Genomic DNA, 21,939 nt, shown 5'->3' on the forward strand with positions numbered 1-21,939 from the left:
TCTTCTCGTATACAATACATACTATACAGCTTAGTTTCCCAATAGCTGAAGTAACGCAGTCAAGGGAGGCAACCAATATCCACAACGAGAAGAAACGTACTTCCTATTTCGACGGTGTTATTAAGACCTAAGCTCAAGCTCGCTAAGCTGGCCTGGGCTGGGCTGGCCAACTTGGATGGACTGCAACTACTGCACTCCGTACGAGCCAGTCAAAATACACATGTACCTCGCCTTGCATGCTTTGTCATTTTTACAAACATCGATCTGTCCTGTCCAGGGGCCTGCTCGTACTTCGTGTCGGGCTTCTTGTCTTGGGTCCACGCTTTACGCTTTACGTTTTACGAGTTGCTTGCGACCCTTACATTCCACGCTTCCTCCGTAGGTGGCTTAGATTGTCAATGCACCGTGTCGCGGGCACCGCGGTGATCAGGATTGACATTGACATGGGTGCCCGATGAAGGCGGGTATTCCGAATGATGGGGACCGGCTGGCTTCATCGGGCACTCCGAATGATGGGGACCGGCTGCGAGCCAGCAACCGAGAGCTCAATCGCCGTGGGCACTGAGCACACCTCTAGCCTCCAAGCTAGACGTCCAGTACTGCCTGGCTAACTCCTCACCCCTCGCGCGGTACGTGTCCTTGTACCTATTCAGCTGGCATACTGCTTAGCCAACTCCTCACTCCTCGCGAGGTACTTGTCCTACACTTATTCAGCTAGACGTACTGCCTGGCCAACTCCTCACTCCTCGCCCCGTACGTGTCTCTATACTTGTTCAGGACATCCAACGAGATCTTGCTCCCCCCGCAGACCACGATCACGACTTTACTCCCCGCCGTGATGTCCTTCAGGTAGTGCTTCAACCGGCCGTCGTACGCCAGAGCAATGCTCGCCCCGCAGGCCGGTTCGACGAGCATTCTCTCGTCGTCCAGGAAGCGCCAGCACGCGGCACATGCCTCGGCATCGTCGAGCACCACGGACGTGACGGACGGGCGTTGGGCCTGGGTGAAGGCGTTCTCCGCCACGCGGATCGCCCCCAGCGACGTCGCCACGGAGGTAATGCCCTGTAATGTGACGAGTCGGTTCTGCTGTAGCGACTGGGCGAGGGAGTCGGCGCCGCGGGTCTCAACGGGCAGGACACGCACATCGTTGGTCCAACCCACACGCTCTAAACCGTTCATGACGCCGGAGAAGAGTCCGCCTCCACCGACGGAGCAGACGATCGCGTCGGGTCTCTCGCCGTCGGGCATCTGCCTCTGGATCTCCTCGACCATGGTGCCCGCGCCGGCCCAGATGGCCGGGTGGTCGAACGGGTGGATGTACACGCCTTGCTCGCCCCTCGCTTCGGCCGCGGGGATGACCGTCTCGCGGAGATACTGGTCGGCGAAGAACCAGCTGTCGCCGTGGGAGACGACCTCGCTGGCGCCCGCGGCGCGGAGTTTCGCGATCGTCGCGTCGTCAGTGCTGAGCGGCACCACGACGGATGAGGCGTAGCCGAGTGATGTGGCGGCCGTGACGCATGCGAGCCCGGCATTCCCTCCGGAGGAGGAGTAGAAATGTAGGGGTCTGTCATCGGCCGACCGAGACGACGACGACGACGCTCGGTCTGCAATGGACTGGAGCATGAGGTTGCCGATGCCTCGGGACTTGAACGACGACGAGGGCTGCAGATTTTCGAGCTTGAGGAAGATGCGGCTGTGGCTTGTCAGTGTGTGTGTGCGTGAATGGGAAAGGGAGAGGAGCGTGTCGTCTACCAGCCAGCAATCTTGGACAAGACCGTCGATTCCACCAAGGGAGTCTCAATCCATGGTTGTTGTCGGACGTGAGGACGAGCCGTGCAGCCTTCCTCCAGATGGTTCCGTTCTATCATGCTGCTGGTGCTGCTGGTGCTGGTGCTGGTGTCGCTGTTCTTGTAGTATACCTGGCGTGTGTAAAAGAGGAAGGCGACTTGCGAAGAAGTCTTCCGGGCTACCTTTTGAGTGAAACCGGAGTGAGCGACGACCGTGACGACCATATAATTACTGTGTCTTTGATACACGATTTTGTCAGATACAGAGTTACAACGATTAGCACTTGCCCTTGTCGGCCAAGATCGACGCCGTCACTGTCCTACTGCGACGTTGCGGATTCCACGCCTTACGACAAGATTCGGGACGACAAATTCTCCGATGTACAGTAATTAGAAACAGATGGTACCTGAGAGCTCCCCGTCCGGGGGATTGCCTTGTGGGGCGCAGACACGTAGATACATACCGGGTCGACTCATACGTTGATCGGTGTTCAATGCAGGAACAAACAGGCCAAGCAGGATGATCAGCGTGCGTTCACGGGGAGTGCATACGTGGAACGAGTCGTGATCCACACAGAACAGACTCTCACACACAGTACGGAGTACAGTACGTAGGGAGACTCTGTCGGTGAAGTCCGATTCGCGGGCGTGGAGAGCCTCGCTATCAACAGCCACGGTCACCTAGAGTTCGCATGCGCATTGCTGTTCATTCGATAGACGACCAAACACAGCGTTGACAATCCAACCACGAGGTACTGTACGGTTTAATCGTCTAGGTTGGGTCAAGAGAATCGAGACCCCAGGAATGGAGCAGAAGAGACTCGCATTCTGCACGCTCGGAATGTTTATCATCGGTCTGTGGCGACCCTTCCGTGCCTCGTGCTCGTCGTCGTCATGTACTAAAGGCGCACCTCATTCGGTAATTAATTAGACAAGATCGAATACCTCGACAGCAGCCAGACGTCGCAACAAAACATCATCGGCGGCGCAGGGACCTATGCCGCCCTCGGTGCCCGGCTCGCCGCGGGCATCCAGCACGCACACCTCGTCAGCTGGATTGTAGACATGGGCGCGGACTTCCCGCCGCAGTTCCGCGAGCTGATCAACACGTGGCGCACAAATTGCGTCTTCCGGCTGGATCGGAACCGACTGACCACGACCGCGTGGAATGGCTACGGCGAGAACGAGTACAGAGCATTCAAGTACCTCACGGCGAAGTTACGGCTCGACGAGAACGCTCTCTCCGACGAACAGGCCCTCGCGCGGAGTTTCCACATGGTGTGCTCGCCCGCACGGTGCATCAGTCTTGTGAACGGAATTCTGGGGCGACGGCGGGACCTGCTCCGAGAACGAGGTCTCAATCCCGACGACGTGGATGCTGAGCTGTGGCCGATTTTCGTATGGGAGCCCGTTCCTGATCTGTGCTCGCCGGAGGAGGTGGCGCGGTTAAGGCAAGCGGCCGGCTATGTCAATGTGGTCAGCCCGAATGCAGACGAGTTTGCCGCATTCTTCAAGGAGACGGCGGCGTGCGAGTCTCGGGAAACGCAAGTAAGGTGGCTGCTCGGCGAGTCTGGAGGAGAGGGAACGACGCCGCCTCGAACAGTCTTGGTGATCAGGGAGGGCGCCCAAGGCTGCAGAACGTACACTGCCAACAACCGCGAGGGTCTGCATCTCCGTGCCTACCACCAGAGCAAAGAACGGGTGGCAGACCCTACGGGCGGAGGGAATACCTTCTTGGGAGCGTTGGCGATTGGGTTGACGGGCATGACAAGTCCTGATGGACGTGTGCTCCAGGATCTTGTCGTCCGAGACGACCAGAAACAGCTTCTGCTTGCCCTCATACATGCCACGGTAGCAGCTGGGTATGCGATTGAGCAGATCGGTATGCCGGCTGTGGCGGCCACCGATGGCGACGCTTGGAATGGGCAGAGGTATCCTGAGCGATTTCTCGAGTACTTGCAAAGAGAAAGAGAGCATATAGACCGGCAGCTTTCATACACGGCGATGGATCCTTGACACAACTGTGCCCGGAAATCTTTCAAGCCGACTGTAACCTTTCATACAACGACGCCCTTGGAAGCTGTTCATTTTGCTGTTCACGTCGTTGACATGTATGTACAAGTTTCGAATGCGCCGTGACAGGCCAGTCATTTTTGACAAGGTATGTTTCTTGGGGAACGTGAGCAGATGTGACACCTCCTCCTCCGTCTGGTCCTGTAGCCTGAGCCATTTACTAGCTCTTCCGTGTCCGATGCCCTCGTCTATACCATCGTAGCAGGCAAGTTGCGTCCGGTGCTTCCCCGCTCGCGTGGTGGCCGCTGGGTGTGTGTTCGCCGGTCTCGCATTTCTTCATTGTCCCCTTTGCGCCTTTTCGTGCTCTATGATCTGTCTGCTCCAACTGCAAGAGTGTCAGCAGAGGTTCTCGATCTGCCACCAGTCGGTGTCAAGCGCTTCAAGTCAGACTTACAACCGACTCGGAAAGAACACGTCCTCCCGAGGCATCTTATATCGCATTTCCCTCTCCGCAGAGACCCTCCACGCCACCGCCGTGCACGCCGCGATCACCACGCCCATGACGATAGTGTTCGCTTTCCAATTCTGTGGTTGGCCATACCATCCACCGGCCGGGGACCAGACGTGTTTCGGGTAGGGGATTTTGCCGCCTCCGCCCATGGTGCTGCTAAGGTTGCGGTGATGTAGTGAGGCGTGAGACAAGAGGACGACGAAAGGTAGGAGAGAGGGACGGTGGCGAGGACGCTGGAATATTCTCAGCGAGCGAAGACTGAGCTTGGAGGTTCGAGTGATGGAAGATGCAGAGGAAGTGGATTTGGCGAGATGCGATTGGCGGAGGCTAGCTTACTCGGCAAACCTGCCGCTGACAAGCTACGTACAAAGACCAAGTACGGAGTATCAGCAGCTCTTCGGTTCTGGCGGTATCGGCTTCACAGCTTGACCACCGCATCCGCAAACACGCCGCTAAATCATCTAGTCCTTCATATATCGTGTCCGGCCGTTATACTATCACAAGGCCAGGGCCTGGATTGATATTGTCTCTACGATGCGCAAATACTTTATTGGCCATTGAGGGTCGGAACATGATCGATTTGTCACCAAAGACGAGCGGAAAAAGAGAGTTTCCTCAAAGAGGTTTTTTATTATTTTTTTTTATGTAAAGGAGTGTATTGAATTTAAGAACGCCAGTCGCTTATGCAAAGGTGTAGAAAACAGAGAACGCCAATCGCTATGCAACTCATTAACAAATCCAATGCCAGCCATCAATTTTGTACATGTGCCTCGTTTCTTCAAGCCGCGCCGTCCATCTCGTCATGAAAAACGTTTACACCTTCTGAGCGACAAAGGTAGGATCGCAGACAATCTGGTGGACTGCGCTCGGGTTTTCCAAGGTCCAGGCACCCTTGTCGGCGTCGGAGAAGGTGATGTCGCGGTTTGCACCACGGAGGACGATCAGAGGTTCGCCGGCCATGTCCTGGATCTGGCAGCGGTAGTCCTGCTTCTCGACCAGCGAACCGACCGAGAGCTCGACAGTCTCGAAGGGGCCCGAGGAACCGACAGGAGCGGAGTACGCGACGGAACCGGCAGGGAGGACGGTCTGAGAACCCGTCTCGGTCGACTGATTCTGCAGGATGACCCGCAGGCTCAGCTCGTCGGAGTTGGGGTCGATCTTTTCGAAGGCAGGATCACAGACAACCTCGCTGACGTAGGCAGGTTGTCTGAAGGTCCAGGGACCCTTGTCAGCGTCGGAGAAGGTGGTATCGATGTTGGCGCCGCGCACTCCGACGATGGGGTTGCCATAGTTGTCGAGAGCTTGGCAGCGGAGTTCCTTGTTCGCGACATCCGCTCCAAGGGCGATCTCGATCGTGGTGAATGGACCGCTCGTGGCTGGAGTGCCCATGGCCGTTGATGTCGACGCCAGGCCGCTGACCTGAGCACCGGTCTCGCCACCGTCACTCAGGATGACCGTGACGGTGTCGTCATAGGAGCGGCGGCTGTGAGGAGCGGCAAGGGCGCCAGTGGCGGCAAGGAGAGCGAGAGCGATGGTGTTGGCATACATTTTGAGGTGTGGAATTGTTGTGAGTTGGAGGTACTTGAACGATTGGAATTAAGTGGTTTCTTGATTAAAGGTGGTCGAAAGAATGTTAGACAGTTGGTCCCAAAGAGTGACAGATAAGGAAATAAGGAAATAAAAAAAGGAAAGTTGGATGTTTGTTTGGTGTTGTGTTGTTTGTATGGAGAGAAGAATCGTATACAGAGGTGAGGCATGGCCCTTCTTTATAGACATACTGGCCATGTGGCTGGGTTGAAGGCAAGGATCCGCTAACCCGGTGTCTTCAGCGATGCCGTGTCAAATCGGGAGCAGCATTGACCAAAATCGACAAGTCCATGTGGCAGAGCATGGCGCCACTCAGCACGAGTGGGACGTGCGGCAACTACACCGTACAGAAGAACAGTCGAGAAGAACGATAAAGGGACGGAGTACCTAAAACGGAGTATGCGCTGCTACTGCGGCCGGGAGATTTGGCTGATAAAGCCCGCGCCAAGACACTATAGCGCACTTAAGGTGCCATTGGCTGGAGAAATACACGCTGTTGGTTACACCCGCAGGACCAATTCACCCCGAGCAAAGTATTTCGGTACTTAGGATTCGCTAGCCTCGATTCCATAGCGTGTCTCGCCTCCACTGCGGCCGCGAAGTCGCATTTGGCATAGTCTGACATAGGATAGTGCTTACTCCTCTTACCAATTATAACCCCAAATAGCTTGAAGCTCTGAAAATCGAAGACAAGCCTTTCGGAAGCCAAGTTACAGGTAAGGCAAGCCACGTTCATGCTTCATCGACGCGTTGACGTATACGAGGAACGATGGTGAGCAGCATACCGCTGCATGAGCTGGGCGGCAGTAAGAGTTGCCAGAAAGCGACGAACGACAAGTAATTGAGGTTGCTTGAAGATACGCAGAGGAGCTTTCGCGATGCATACCCAGTACAATCGAGCCGGGGAATGTCCATCTTGGCATGCATGTAATGTGACTTCGGTGTCTTAACGGACGTACCATCCTGAGGTAGCTCTCGCTAGGCTTCCTATGAATCAGAGAGCAGCAGCAGCCGGGTGAGCAGTAAGTTCCATGGATGATGACAGCGTCGTTCCAACGCGCCCTTGTGCAGCCGCACCCAACCAGCTGGTCTCATCCGCCCGTGACTCTTGCTTCATACTTGTCCAGTCTCTCTTCCGCCCCGTGAACTGTGCTGGTCTGGAGCCAGGTAAGCAGCCTGGCATGTCATTGGAGGAACCAGACTCGCCATAACATTGGACGTTGTCCTCCGGAGTCAAGCCTAACATGCTCAATCTTGCATCGGAGACAGTCTCAATTTGCCACAACTTAACCATCTGACAGCTTCACTTTCCAATGCGATATGTCCGTAGTGGCCCATACCGACCTCATTGTACGGCATGACCTCAGGTCCCTGGCTCGATAATTGCAATGTTGCGGAGTTGAGTCGGTCAGCACTTGGGCCGAGACTTCAGCGATGCCCATCGCGCTGGTAGGGGAGCTTTGCCATCTCCACAAGCAGTATAGTCTTTCCCTCCACAGTCCGTACTTGATCACGGGCTGGTGCTCTTGTTCGAACATCACTCTATTTTCAGTCAACCTTAGTAATCCGGCAAGCACTAACCGCCAAGCCCAACAGTTCCCGACGTAGAAAACTTAACTAACCGATGCACCACGTTGTCTGAATCAGGTCGTACAGTACTTCACTGCTGGATCTACCAGATGGGCCCAGGCTTTGCCCACGTCGCGGCCGCCTGTCTCGGCTGGATAGCCCGCGAGGAATACACGGAGCTTGGTTTGTGCCTCTGCACAACGACGTCGATAATACGTTTGTCGGTGGGCAAGTTGGGCCATCTCTGAGGATGTCAATAGACAGCCGATATGGCCTCTCGATTGTGAAATCTGTGGTTGAATGGATTTTCAGACGTCGAAGCATCCAGCCGGTCGAACTTGACTCCAGGCATACCTACTGGTGCAGCAGTGGCACCCGTGCGAGAAGCCCGCAAGTAAGAAATGTCCGCACCTCGCAGCAGGGAGGCCACAAGCGCAGAGGTCTTTTCATGGCCTTAGTAAGAAAGATGGCCATAAATGAAAACGTATCTGTTCGAAAAGAGACCTTGAACAAGTTTTGCAGCGACTTCATATACGACGTGATTGTCAAGCTTCGTGTGGCCATGATTTCTTCGCAACCATCCCAACTTATTCGACATGGGCCTGCAGCAGATGTTTCGTACGCAGGGCAGCGACGGTGAAGCTGGGACACCGGAGAACAGTTTGGTGACAAGCCACGTGTGGCACCCAGCAGCGAAGGTTGAGTTGAGAAGGGTTCGGAGTTAACGAGGATGCTTCCTGTTTGGGGATAATCGCCAAGCCTGACCCTCATTGGCTGTGGTCGTTTCCGAATGAATTTCTTTCGCGTGTCCCAATCCGATGGTCTCGTGTCGCAGGAGAAAAACGTCCCATCAACTAGCTGGAGACGCACTCCTCCCTCCATCAGGTTTTCCTTTCCCCTACATTCTGACTCGTAGTCTGAAAGCAGACGGAGCTATCGCGACTGTTTCGAGGAGCGGTGGCAGCTCCGATGAAGAGGTTGAGGCTCCTGAGATGGAGCGGGAGTGTACTCTCACCACGGACAAGACCCGACATCCTTCCTTCTCCGTTCTCCCGTATACGACGCTTCCAAGCAACAGCAGCCGTCCCCGCCGGTGCTGAAGATGACTTCGTGTCACCTACGACAGACGGGCCATATCTTCCCGAAGAAACGCTCATGAAATTACCCTCACCTCCGGTCACCGCGGCGAGAACATCGGCGAAATTAGCAGCCCTCCATGCTCGGCTGTCGCTCCCATCACGATTCCCTCTTGAAACATTAGCGAGGACTCTGGTGGACGAGTCCGCCGACACCTCAATACGGTTCAACAACAAACCGTTTGCCTTGCTTGGCAATGACTTGCTGGGTTACTACACATCCGAGTACATCATCAGCCAGTATCCGAGATTACCGCTTGCGGTGGTCTATGCCGCAATGTATGCATACCATGGCCCAGCGACCTTGACGCAGATGGCTAGGGAATGGGGCGTTGAAGCCGCAGCAGAACCCGGTGGTGAGGTTGACCCCGGATTACTACAATTCAAGAGAATGCCGCCGGACACACGGTTAGAGAAAGACAATCCAGACGCACTCGCCAATAGCAGCGACACGCGGGCAACATGGACCCGAAGCTTGAGCGCAAAATCGGTGCACTACGATCAATTCGGCGAGCCACTAGAGCGACCGGTAGACCCAGAAGATCTCAGGTCGAAGGGCGTCACCCTGCAACGGGCAAGCACCAACTTTGTAAGGGCCGTCATCGGCGCGGTTTATCTGCACGCCGGACGGGCAGCAGCGAAGAAATTTTACAGCGACCACTTCATGTCTCGGCAGCTAGACATGTCGAGTCTCTTCCAGTTCAAGACCCCGACTAGGGATTTGAGCAAGCTTTGCGGACGAGAGGGGTTTCAGGCACCCGTGGCCAAAATATTGAGCGAGACGGGGCGCAAAAGCAGAACACCAGTCTATGTCGTTGGGATTTACTCAGGCAGCGACCTGTTAGGCGAGGGCGCAGGAGCCAGCCTCGACGAGGCAAGGACTCGCGCCGCAGTCGCCGCGTTGAAGGGCTGGTATCTTTACAGCCCAACCGAGTTCCGGTTACCTAGCGAGACCGAAGAGCCCGGAGCCAAGCCATGGACGCCTATTCTGGTGGACGTAGGCGAGGTTGTCGCCTAATATCTGTGCGAGACTTTTGTTCTTGTCACTATCTCCAGCATGGCCGAGTGTACTTTTATGATACCTTGAAGAATCTCTGTGAAAAGTAGGCGGGCAATCTGGGGCGCTGGGGGCACAGCATGTGTTTGGCGGGCGAGCTCCTGTAGGTCGACATGCATGGAGGTGGCCAACGCACAAGCAGATGCAAACGTTCCTCTCCCGCTGCCTTCACCCAGCCTTCTTTCTCGATATGTACTGTATCTGTCAATATTGTTCTTCGTGCAGCAGCACGGTCACTACTTCGACTGATGACTGAGGCGCAGGAGACGCTCTGATAAGGCACCAGGATCAGGTGATTCGTCGCTCTCAGTCAACCTCAGCGGAAGGTGAAGTACAAATGCGCGTAGTGGTCCACAATAGAATTCCCATCTCAGAAGCACCGCAAATGACAGAATCCTTTCCCCAACCACCAGGACCGTCTCTCGACTATAGACATGACCAGCCAATGATAGCCTCAAATGAAGGCGGTTCAGCGTGGCAGCTTGGCAGACCCTTTGTGACGTCAATGATTGGAGGCCTATGCCAGACCGACCTCCTGTTTGCGACGGAGTACCGCCCTGTCAACCCCTTCGATCTTGCGCAGTTCGAGAGCAGCTCGCTGCGCTAGGTTTGAGCAGACAAGGAACCCATCGCTATACATCCAATAGCAATGGCCAAGAGAGAACCGTCCCCGGAGTCGGGCGTGCCGTCTTGGGAGCGCCGGGGTGATCAGGGCACAATAAATACGAGGGACCTTTCGCGTCACAAAGTTCTTTGAGGCTTCCAAGCATCGCCAGCTTGCGCCACCTTTGGGGTGTGGGAGCCTTCGCAAATCACGTCCCCCACACAATATCGCAGTGTGTTTCCAAAGGCCGTCGAGCGGAAGATCAGAACGGATGATACACTCCGCCTTGCCCCAGTCCTTCCGATCGATTCCTCTACCGGCCCCATGACTCGGGCTTGTGACTCGCTACTTGTACATCGATTCCCAACCGTGGAATTCCACGACCCGGTATTTAGCCTCGCTAGGCAGTCTTCGATTCTTCGAGTGTCTTGCCTCTAAAGGATCTGCAAGCCGGGGTACGTGGTTGACGTTCCTGTTATAAGTCTGTCCGGCACTCGTTGCTCCTCATCTACTCCCGTGCTTCGAAGCTTGCGCCATGGCAGCAACAGAATACTTCACATCTGGCGCCAGGCCTCCTCTGGAGCAACAGAGCTCGGGTCTGCACCCGCCTCATTCACAGAGACCAAGTCCGTCGCAGCCTGGTTTTGGTTATCAACCCGGTCACCCAAGTCCACAGTTTGGCAGCAATGCACCACCATCGCCTTACGCTCCCCATGCCGCTCCTCCACCACCGCCTCCTTATCAACCACTGAATAACGAAGCCAAAGTACATTTCGCTCAAGATCCTCAGCTCCCTCCTCCCGGCCAGCCGCGACCGTCTCTCTCCAGCCAACCCACATACGCACTAAACCAGCCGAACTTCCAAGCCAATCCAGGGCAACATTTGGCGCCTTACCCTCCAGGCCCCTACGTGCCTCAAGGGCCTTATCACCAACAACAAACTTATGCACAGTCGCACCACCGACCCCACCACCGACCCTCGCACAGTGATCCGTCGAGACCAGACTATTCCTCAGACCCCGAGAGTCACCGGCATAGGCACAAGAACCGGCCGCGTCGTGTTTCAGACAACTCGCGGTCAACGAACGCAGATGGCTTCATCGGCGCTGCGGGCGGAGGTCTCATTGGCGATCTGATCTTCCCAGGTTTGGGTACAGTCGGTGGCGCACTGGTCGGATGGCTAGGTGGCAAGGACTACGGCAAGCACAGAAAGTGGCGAGAAGAAAAGAGGGACCGAGAACAGGATCGATGGGAGAGAAAATACAACAAGGGGGACAGCGGCAGTGACCGGTCGAGGAGTCATAGTCGGGACGACAGAGACAAGGATACCCAGCGGAGCAGACATGGTCATGCGACCCGGCGAAAGAGTTATGACTAAGATGAGGTTCGCTTTTGGTGGAGTTTCTGGTGGATATTTCGCAGGCATTTATTGACGACCTTTTTTCACGGGCATGACAGCGAGATGTTTAGCATGCGGAGCCCGAGTGATGACATATACTGTGTACTGTACCATAGGCGGCTCTGGTACACCGGACTAGGAAGCCGTTCGATCCGGCCTGAATAGAGCGTGACTTGATGAGTTCTTGGACAGGGAACTGGGGTTCTAGGCAGTAGTACCATTTTCAGTGTCGCGTGGCACGAAAACGATTCCACGGATAGGCACACCAGCGTACGAGTACCCAGTAATATTCAATCGATACTCGTATGCACCCCAGAGCAGCCGCGGTGGCAGAGGCTGACGGTACCTGCAGTGGCACTTGAATGCGAAGTGAGTCTGAACGTAACGAGTGGTGACGTAAGTCCGTCCTCGTCTGCGGCCACTGGCGCCAAGACTCGGTTACGTCTTCCCTTCACCTTCACGTGCACAAGAGACTCACTCCCCAGTCAACGCCACCTCACCTCCAATTCTACCCCGTCGAACTCGGTGCCGAAACTTCAATATCATCACTCTTGCGACTGATGATGCCATGTGCCGAAACCAGCCTCGCCCTTGGTATCATCCAATCGTCTCAGTCCTACCCTCGACCGTGGTATCGCTAAGCCCTGCGCACTAAGGAAGCTGCCTTGTGGGGGCGAATATGTGTCAACAGCTGAGTCTGGACTCCGACCCGTTGCGCAGTGTCCTGGCGCCGTGGACAACGGTGTGGCTGCGAAAGGTCTCTGCAGCTGTGCTTTGTGCGAGTGCCTGGAACCATTTCTCCACAGATCGTTTCCACTTGAGCTGACGCAAGGTCTGTATACGAGTATTAAGGGACGCAAAAGTCGCAGTGTGGGGTCTCACTCGACAAGGGCGCGTCCCCATGGGAGGTATACACAGTAGACTCCGTGAAGTTTGACAATCCGTCCTCGCATTGCCCCTACACTGACGCGACAAACATCACACCTATCCCGGCTTGTTTGGAATCAGCCGATGCTGCCCCTGCGACACGGCAGGATGAACCTTGCCTGCTGCGGACCTTGGAAACAGCGACCTGCGACAGCACCCTGATCTGATGCGGACCCGGACACACAAGTCCTTGCCTAAAGGGTTCCTTTGGTCGTATGGTGGTGCTGTGCCTCACTTCCTACGGCAGTGTGTCAGTTCTTTAATCTGGTCTCGGCCTACCACTTGCATTCTCAGCCAATATTGTGGAGCTCAGAAATACTCTGCGGAGAGCAAATGCATCACCAAAAGGCCCTGCAGGCGCCACGGATGATGAGGGTGACAGGAGAGGATGCAGTTTCGTACTGGCTCCCACGGCGACTGAGAGTTTCAGATCCCTTCCTGGTCCATGCCGCACGTGGTTGGTGAGGCAAATTCGATTTCGTGCATTTTACCGAACCAGTGACGGGGTATGGCCAATGTGTTGGGCAACACGGAACCGAGTGGTCAGTCACCGTGCCTAAGTCACCATGAAAAAGCAATACGTCTGAGCGAGTGAGGACTCTCCAACCTTGCTAAGATGCCCGCTCGCTGGGACAGGTTCGGGCACAAAAGCAGCCACTACATTGATGTGCCTTTCGACCACCCTTCCCACGGATGGCCCGGCTGTTGGAAGAATTCTCGACCTCACGGACGATGGTTCAACGTGTCTTCGTCTCATCAGCTGCTTAATTACGTTTCCACACCCTTCGATCTTGAACCTAATCACGAGTGCCTCGTGAACTGGATCGTCGATCGCAGACAATTCGTGCAGCCAACCAAGGCAGGTACCAACAGCCTAGGAAGAGGTAAGTACTCCAGCAATATAGCTATAACCAGATCTCACCTACAGATGCATTCCTACCCGCTCTACATCACGTTCATTGAGCCTCTGGACGTCGCAACAACCACTCTCATCGTCCGTTGCTGCGAAGTCGGGGTACCAGTAACGGAGTGTCCAGCATACCTTTGTCCTAGTGGAGGTTGTCAATGCTCAGGTCTCACATCGCGCACGGCATGGCTGTTGGAAAGATTGCTGAACGTGGTCAGAGCTAAGTGGGTACTGCAAACAGCTCTTGTGGCGCCCCCCCCTTTCTCGCTTCCACCAAGGCGTACGCAGCCTTTTTTTCATGACACCATAGACCCGCGCAAGCTGTATGCGCTATACTCCCCGTCATTGTCGCATCAGGGTAATGTAGCTGACCTGGAGCAGTGCTGCACATGCTCTTGTGGTCTGCTGATGTTGCAACCAGTACGCCTCTCAGCACAATGACGAGTAACAGCTTGAGCCTGCTTTCCCTCCCGCTTTACAAGTCACGTCGTGAATGTTCTTTTCATGTCCGAGTTGCTGCCGTTGGGGCGGGGGATGTTCAACTGCTTTTCTTCCTCCTGAACCACTCAGACAGGGCATCCCCTCTCACATGATGCCCCAAGCTATAGGTACCCAACATTCGAGCCAACGTGTCGCGTGGCTGGATTTGCGCTACGACGAAGTCGTGCCGCCCGTGGGGCACGGGATAGGCGCTACACGGACAGTACCAGCGCAGGATCCTACCGCCCGAGTAGGGAGCATTCTCAGTGCTCGGCTGCTCGGCTGGCTGGCTGACTGGCTAGAGCCCGCTAGCTCGGTCTCTCACGCTCTCCTCAACCGTAGACCTATCGTCACGAGATATCTACGAAGTCAGGCGCTCCGAGACTGTGATTGTCGAGTTGACGTAGGTGAGATACAGTTCGCCCCTGCAATGGCCCTCACTAGAGACGAGCTGACACTCCACAGTATGTGAGGCCCCTAGAAGAACTACTCTACACTGTCTTCATCTCCTCACCTCTGTCCCGTCTCTCATTACGATAGTCCTGTTTCCGGTTTCGGGTGTAGCCCGTTAATTGCATCGGCTCATCCGAGGGGCCGGCCAAAGTGCTACGGGCGGACAGCGGTGCGAGACAAAAGAGAGACGATAATTATTGTGGATCTATAGAGTGGTGTGTGGTGTGTGGTGTGTGCTATACTATATACTATAAACTCTACACCGTGCGTGGCTGTCATGGCCATGAGATGATCTAAAGTCTGATTAAAGGACCCCGAGGCCGAGTATATATAGTCCCGATTATAATTTCCATGCACGTGTGTGAAATGCGCTGCTTCATGCGCTATTTCTAGGCTATAGACCTATCCTTAGCTCCTAACCCTATCTCTATAGTATAAGAGTGCTCAGATATTTGTTATACTTCCCGAGCCTTAGATGTAAATGTCTAAGTGTATATATATGCAGGTGTGTAACTGTTTAACCATGTAACTATGTGAGTGTGAGAGTGTGTGAGCGTGTCAACGGATCAGCGTGGGACCGCGTGATCGTATGAACATATAAGCATATAATAAAGCAACCCGTACATATGTATTTATGTAGGGAGCATGTACGAAACAAGAGCGTCACGCTTAGTCAATGTATATCCTCATAACCAACTCTTGTGTTAGGGCACCACTATCATCTGAAGTCAAGTCTGATTATCCAAGTCCCTCAGCTATAACTATATATATATGCTGTATGCTTTCTGCTGCTCATGCGCGTCTATGCCTGCCGGCCTGCCTGCCTCACATGGCGTGGGGGCATGGAGGGGGGAGGGGGAAGCGGAAGGTATGCCTCACCACACGAATCACACGAACGACTGTGGGCTTGCTCACTCGATCTCGGTCCTCTTACGCCTTCTTGTATGTTTCTTCTCTGCCCTGCCCTGCCCTGCCCTACCACGGAAAGCGTCTCCCATGGAAGACCGCGACCCCCCCCCTCTAGCGGACTGGACGAGAGACATGTTCAGGCAAAGCGTACCATTGACACGCTATTTCGAGCGTCGTACCGTCATACCGTGGTAGAACAATGCTGGTGGCGCTCCAGTCCTTAGGCAAACGAGCGGGTCATGTCCCCTAGTACCACAGTATTCTGAGCGCGCTGGTCGAAAGGGAGCCGAGGCTGAAATGTGCGACGCGGGTCCGTAAGTGCGCTGGACGGCGTGTTTGCGGGTTGTATAGGTATGCCGACGCGGACACAGAGAGAGACATAGCCAGGCTTAGGGTCCCAACGCTGTAGTCTGTAGTCTGCCTCCATCGAGGGTGGTATGAGGAGATCAACTGGGTCCCAACCCTGTCTACAGGAGGGCGGCATGAGGAGCTGAGTAAGTGCGTGGCGGGAAGTATTGTCCATGCGAGGATGGGTGGGTGGGCGGACATAGACTTATGGCACTGTTATGGTTATGGGGGATTGAGGACGCTCAGGATACTCACAGAAGATAAACCTGGGCAACCACACTACTGTACTGTACCCGCGCGCGTGGTAATTGATTTGAGGAGGCTAGCTGAGGAGCGGAGTCTGGGATAAATCAACCTGGTCGAGAAAAACATGCTTAGGGGTCGAAGGCCATGAGATGTCCTCGTACCCTCTGTCACCTCTTACTTACTAGGTAAGCGTCACGAATATCGCGACAGAGCGATTAGGTGGACCAGTAGACTTCTCGAACATGTTAGCAGGCTTTGAGATGTAGATTGAAGTGGTAGGTCTCCTCTCCTCGCCTGGTAGGAGCTTCATGCTGCTTCAGCCCGACATCCGACCGTTGGGACTTGTTTGATCAAAAGTAAAAAGAGGCTCGCTCGTCAACAAGCATCCTCCATTGACAGTGGTTATCCGGGCACAATTGGACGCTGAGGTTGAGACGCGTGAGGAATCAGAGGGCGTGGCAAACAACAAGGCACATGGAATTGGCGGTGACCATATTGGGAGGGATTGATTGAGTACTACGTAGGGCCCAGGGTTGACCGTACGAGCCCGAGTCCGAATCCTGATATACTTGGCTCGATATCGCGAAACTGGCACTGCTTTCGCAATGTCTTGTGATCCCGAGCTGTCGCTTTTGTGCGGCCGTGCCTTTCTTAGGTACATGCGGTATTGCTGCGAGACCCAAGAGGCGGTGAGACTCCTGCATGAAGGCAGGGTGGAGGAGGGAAAGGGATGAGGCGCATGGCCGCACACCTAGAGGTCTGCCGTCTGGCTCGTCACCAAAGGTCCCCGGGGTGCGAAGCTCGTGGTCCGACGAGGATGACAATGCGAGGTCGATGTCGCTATGGATTTTCGGTCCCGCAAACGTCTGTTCGTACTTCGAGAATAGTAGTGTCAGGGCTTGCTGAGGTCGATGCAAGGGTGTGAGGGCTCGTACGGACATGTCTCGTGACCACAGCGAGCTGACGTTCTAGACCTGGACACTGCAGCCTTGTCCGTTGCCCATGCCTGGAGATGGGACGTGATGACCATCGGTCTGTCCATTGTGCCGATATACCGGGCGAGTCTGGGCGGTCAGAAAGTGGTGGGACTGCCATCATTCGCGCCGTCACCTGAGGCGGAAGTTGTCACTGGCGAAGCCAGAGGCTGTTCAAATCTCATGGAAAGGGTGTGGTGCATGGGGTACGTCGCCTCAAACCGTGCGAAACTGCGGAGATGATATGAGATCGTACGGCTGTAACCTAGCCGAGGTGGCGGGACTCAAAATTAGAGCTGGTTATGGTCAGCGTTGACGACGCTTGTGTTTGAAAGCAGGTACGTACGTACTGGGCCATCGTAATGCAAGCAGACAACGTGACACACATACCCCTTCCATAGGACCCTCTGCAGAGGCCACATGATCTTTTGTCGACGTACCACAGTCATGAAGCTGATTGCAAGCTCGAGTCGTGACCGCTGTGGAATCCTGGCAACGCGCAATGCACTCACCTCGTTGTGCGCCTCCGTCTCCAGCCCTCCGCATGTCAGCATCAGCCGGAGCATATTCCAGGATTGTGAAGCGTTTCGTCGCCTGTGAACCCTCGTCACAACGCAGGCTTGAGGGTAGGGCAGAGGATTACTGAAGCCTTGGCATATATCGGAGCTCATGAGCAGTTATCCTACCCGTCTCAGATGTGGAAAGATCTCCTTGCAAGCTTACCAATCTGAGCAGTAGGGTGTACACCTTTTCCCACGCTGTTATAAAGCGTCCACTGTGAACGGAGGAAGGCCGCTCAGCAGCCATCAGGGCGGGCAAGGCTGTCAGGGCTGAAGATTTCCATTTGCGTCGTCGGCGACTAGCCGTGTTGCCCCTCTTGGCGAACAAGAGTCCAGAGCAGCTTGGAGATATGCTCCTTCAGGAGATATCTGTATCACGTCAGTGGCAGATAAAGTGAGAGCTTAGCAGGCGTAAGGCTGTGGGCGGAGAGATACTGGTCAGCGCTATCCCACAAGCATCCGGACCAGGCTTGGAGCGAGCCCGACGGTCCCCACGGCACGGCCGGGCCTGCACATTTCTCCACGAGATCCTCCATCGCAGTCGCCACAGTCTCACCCACCATAATGCCGGTCTAGGATGGACACGGACAAAGGATTCTGCATGAGGCTCGCGTCCGACTGAGATTCCCCATAGGTAGTTTCTGCACTCAACAAAAGCAATACCTCGTAATATGCTGGGAGGCGGCTTCCAACATGCCGATCAAGGGTCTCGAGAATATCGCGCACAGGTTGTTCACACTGCATGTCGCAATTTCCTTCGGACCAAGTTTAGGCGCTGCGGATCTCCTTGTTGCGGCGTTGACCTATCAGCTGGCATGATCAGGGTTGAGCCAGTGAGACATCCTCGCGGAGCATATTATTATCGCAAAATTCTAGCACAAAGTCGAGGTGGACGAAATCCTAGCCGATGGCTCTCAGAGCCCCTGTACAGCCACGCTAGCCTTGCGAGACTTGGGTGGCAACTAAGCAGCATGTTATGCCAGCCCTTATCGCTGGCAGGCTACGGCTTGGGGTCGGCATAATAAGATCATCGCAGACCAGAGAGTGATTTCCAACGCCAAGAATGCACCGGATGGTGCGGCATCGACATGAAATATAGAGAAACCCAGGCAACAAGGAGCATGCTGGTCGGTTTGGTATATATGCAGCTGGCCGTTCGAGCTCGAGGAAAGGACGAACCATGTCAAATGATCGACGCAACCACGGGTGATCGCTGTCGCTCGGGCTCGGTTCGGCGGCACCCAGAAGGGGTCCAGGTGATATCGAGCTTGATAGACAATGATATCGCAATTTCGGCTGCAGATCTGGCCGACATACGAGGACACTGACAGAGTCTTTTGTCCTCGACGCGGAGTCTTCGCAATCAATGCGCCATCCTACTCGTGGCGACATTGAGGACCGAGAGGACCCCTAGACATTTTCAGCCACACAAAAAGGGAGGCCAAGTTTGGTGCCAGACGGCTTGTTGTGGGGTAAAGGCTGGTGTAGCGCGAGCATTTGAAGCGCTCAACACATATGAAACGATATTGCTGTTGCCACTGCGGGCAGCCGTTGACAGCGCGGGGTCGAGTGGGAATTAGCGTATCTGACCTGTCAATTTAGGGATAAAGGCCATTGTCGGCACGAGCTGGATCAAGCGCGTGATCCCTGCCATGGTTTCGAGGGAGTGGTGTTAACAAGCATGGCCCTGAAGCTGGGGAGGCGTTAACTTCATGGTGATACAATATCGTGCTAATCGGTGGTTGGGTGCAATGCCCTGGCAGTAGAATGATGGAGGACTCCCCACGGCTCTGTCCGTGTGTGTGTGTGCCGGAGAGCGCAGTTTTTGTTCGCTCTCTGCGACGATCCATGTCGTCGGGCAGGGAGGCGCCGGCGAGTCATTGATACATCTGGCTCCCCTCGATGCCCGAATCGCACACAGAACAGCCACTGGAGACATCGCAAGGTCGCAGTGCAGAGCCATCGCTTTGAAGGCAACCCCACACTGACTTGTAATCCGCAAGGAACATGAAGCTACTGCATCAGACCGAGCGCTAGCCGGATCCTTCCACGAGTAAAGAGATTCGTGAGCTCGGCTGCGACGGGAAGCCTTCGACAGGACTTTGCAGGCTGACGTCGTTGGACCTGGCAGGAAGACCACATTTTGGATGGCTGTCAGCATTCCAGGTCACCAGAAAGATGTTTCGGATTTGGGAGGCCTTTGTTACGACCCTTGAGGAATTCAGCTCGTGCATCGCCATGTGGGTGTCACACCCTTGATCCGTGCTGGGAGGGCACAAAACTCTGATACAGCCCATAGGCCTCTGGAGTTGGTATGAGCGTTGCCCTGCAGACGCTCAGGCAAGAACCACTTACGAAAGCAAGACATCCCACGCCCCCGACCAAGAATTGGACGAGGAGCATGGACTCGTGCATGATGTTCTACAAGCTCTGGAACGCAAATTTGATGGTGTGGGAGGACTGCATGACAATTGACCAATCAGTCCGACGCAGGACAGGTCCGTCCCTTGGCCGGCCTAGCGATCGCTCCCTGCTGCAGCAGTAGGACTCTGGAGAGAGACAAGACGGGACGAGCGCGGGCATATTCTTGGAGACGTAGACACCAACCCGGGTGATTTGGGTCTCAGGCAGTTGAGATGTCGACGTGGTGACAAGACGAGCCGATCTCACACCGAGCTCACAGAGCATGACCATGAGCGGGGACTTGCCCATAAGACGTGTGTCAGCGGTTGTAAGGACGGAGGACACCGCTAGGTTAGGGCTGAGCAAATCCTGATGAGCTCGCAGCTCGTTCAGACCAGGCGCTTGAAACGGCAACGTACAGTATCTGGAGTCGGGTGGGTGTACCGGAGGCGTCTGGTGATTCCCGGCCGACATCAGTATGGACTGTGTATGAGCGTCCTTGGCAAGAGTGAATAACTTGACAAGCGAGCAGGGACTACCAGGTGGTGGTCGAAGCTTTTCTCAAACCAGACAGCAGGCCGTCGGCTGGCTACAGCAAGCCCATTGGGTGGTGCCTTGATTGCGTGGGAGCCAGGGTAGCCAGGATTGGAGCCCTGGTTCAGACTCTAGCGACCATGAATTTCGGCTTAGCTGCAGACTCGGGTGAGAGCAGACCAGATGTCGGCGCTCGACCCGCGCCGTGATCACTCGTGATGGAGAGTGCGATCCGAGGGCGTGGGAAAGGAAGGACGAGGAACACGCCTCAGGCCGAAGCACCCGTGGTGGATTACAGATGATGACCCGTCCTCGTACGGGTATTACGGCGGCGTGATGAGGCGCGCACAAGGAGGAGTGGAGTGAGATCTGGATGAGGATGAAATTTTGTGCAGTGCTGGTGGTGTTCACACCATTGACCCAAAACCCAAAGAGCAGCGCCTGCAGGCTGCAGCCTGAAGCCTAAGCCCAAGCCCAAGCCTAAGCCTAAGGCCACACCTGACGCCTGACGCTCTGCTCGGGGTGGATCCGCTCCAGGCTCCGCGCTCCAGTTGATGGTTAGCTGGCTGGTGGCTTTTCCCCTCTTTTTTCTTTCCAGGCTACTGCAGCCTTCAAACACCAGCGTTATTCCTGTTCAGGCACGCTGCCAGTCCATCAACTGCCCTCTTTTGCCCGCTGCGTTCCACCTCCACGCTTCCAACGCTCGAAGCATTTTCTGATAAACATTCGTTGCTCCCATCACCAGACAGCCCTTTCCTTCCACACACACACACACACCCTTTCTTGGAACGAGACGTCCATGATTCATCAGCGTCCCGTTCCCCGGACATTCCAGGCCTAGCATCCATCATCTCGAGGCAAACCTCTTGCTACTATACATCAAACGTCAGCCGTGTCTAAGAATGAGATACAGGCCTGCCTGCGTGACCACCCATTGACACCCTCCACTGCCACACGGCTACGATCACGACTCCAGTCAGCCTGTGCCCTTGCAACACCCTCCCTTGCCGGGGGATATATAAATCGCCACGACTCCCCCACTGCCCCGAGCCGCCTCACACCTACCATTCCCTCTGACCGTCGTACGACAGAAGACATGGATTTCCTTCTCGGCGACTTCTGCCTGTCCTGCGATCGTCAAACCAACGGCACGAACTTCTGTTCCTCAGCATGCCGTCTCACACAACTCGACCAATACACCCTGGCATCCTCGACACCGTCCACCTCTCCCTGTGACACCAACATCACCAGCTTTTTCTCTTCACCCCAACGACGCTTGATGAACACCACTACCAACACGGCTTTCTTCCTCGCGCCCGCCTACGACTTCTCGCTACACCGGACTGTGTCCTCGAACTCGCTCTCGACCGTGTCCTCGCGGCCTGTCAGTCCCAAGCTGTCTGAACAAGCCCAGAACGATCTCAAGAACTACGTGGGATCATTCGACCAGACAAGGACGCTGAAGAGAAGAGTCTCGATGCAGAGCAATGAGGACATGAAGACATCCTGTCGGGCATCTTGAGCCGTACTTTGAT

The 21,939-nt window shown here is 55.1% G+C and overlaps 8 protein-coding genes across 8 annotated transcripts; 4 read left to right on the top strand and 4 right to left on the bottom strand.

Moving 5' to 3' along the window:
• Positions 1-714: 714 nt before the first annotated feature.
• G647_08293 (uncharacterized protein) lies at positions 715-1,868 on the bottom strand (the record flags this gene model as incomplete). Its single annotated transcript, XM_008732605.1, has 2 exons — positions 715-1,693; positions 1,753-1,868. The coding sequence occupies 2 exons, from the start codon at positions 1,866-1,868 to the stop codon at positions 715-717; spliced, it is 1,095 nt and encodes a 364-aa protein (XP_008730827.1).
• Positions 1,869-2,592: 724 nt separating this feature from the next.
• G647_08294 (uncharacterized protein) lies at positions 2,593-3,803 on the top strand (the record flags this gene model as incomplete). Its single annotated transcript, XM_008732606.1, has 2 exons — positions 2,593-2,641; positions 2,719-3,803. 2 exons carry the CDS (start codon positions 2,593-2,595, stop codon positions 3,801-3,803), a joined length of 1,134 nt encoding a protein of 377 aa, XP_008730828.1.
• A 333-nt stretch (positions 3,804-4,136) lies between these two features.
• On the bottom strand, positions 4,137-4,460 carry G647_08295 (uncharacterized protein; the record flags this gene model as incomplete). Its single annotated transcript, XM_008732607.1, has 2 exons — positions 4,137-4,185; positions 4,255-4,460. 2 exons carry the CDS (start codon positions 4,458-4,460, stop codon positions 4,137-4,139), a joined length of 255 nt encoding a protein of 84 aa, XP_008730829.1.
• Positions 4,461-5,124: 664 nt separating this feature from the next.
• On the bottom strand, positions 5,125-5,859 carry G647_08296 (uncharacterized protein; the record flags this gene model as incomplete). The annotated part of the gene is made up of 1 exon (XM_008732608.1): positions 5,125-5,859. The coding sequence occupies one exon, from the start codon at positions 5,857-5,859 to the stop codon at positions 5,125-5,127; it is 735 nt and encodes a 244-aa protein (XP_008730830.1).
• A 1,962-nt stretch (positions 5,860-7,821) lies between these two features.
• On the bottom strand, positions 7,822-7,941 carry G647_08297 (uncharacterized protein; the record flags this gene model as incomplete). The annotated part of the gene is made up of 1 exon (XM_008732609.1): positions 7,822-7,941. The coding sequence occupies one exon, from the start codon at positions 7,939-7,941 to the stop codon at positions 7,822-7,824; it is 120 nt and encodes a 39-aa protein (XP_008730831.1).
• A 495-nt stretch (positions 7,942-8,436) lies between these two features.
• Positions 8,437-9,621, top strand: G647_08298 (uncharacterized protein; the record flags this gene model as incomplete). Its single annotated transcript, XM_008732610.1, has 1 exon — positions 8,437-9,621. One exon carries the CDS (start codon positions 8,437-8,439, stop codon positions 9,619-9,621), a length of 1,185 nt encoding a protein of 394 aa, XP_008730832.1.
• Positions 9,622-10,799: 1,178 nt separating this feature from the next.
• G647_08299 (uncharacterized protein) lies at positions 10,800-11,642 on the top strand (the record flags this gene model as incomplete). Its single annotated transcript, XM_008732611.1, has 1 exon — positions 10,800-11,642. One exon carries the CDS (start codon positions 10,800-10,802, stop codon positions 11,640-11,642), a length of 843 nt encoding a protein of 280 aa, XP_008730833.1.
• A 9,858-nt stretch (positions 11,643-21,500) lies between these two features.
• G647_08300 (uncharacterized protein) lies at positions 21,501-21,926 on the top strand (the record flags this gene model as incomplete). Its single annotated transcript, XM_008732612.1, has 1 exon — positions 21,501-21,926. One exon carries the CDS (start codon positions 21,501-21,503, stop codon positions 21,924-21,926), a length of 426 nt encoding a protein of 141 aa, XP_008730834.1.
• Positions 21,927-21,939: the final 13 nt, after the last annotated feature.

This window comes from Cladophialophora carrionii (assembly GCF_000365165.1).
Source record: "Cladophialophora carrionii CBS 160.54 unplaced genomic scaffold supercont1.7, whole genome shotgun sequence".
In the NCBI taxonomy this organism is placed as follows: domain Eukaryota; kingdom Fungi; phylum Ascomycota; class Eurotiomycetes; order Chaetothyriales; family Herpotrichiellaceae; genus Cladophialophora; species Cladophialophora carrionii.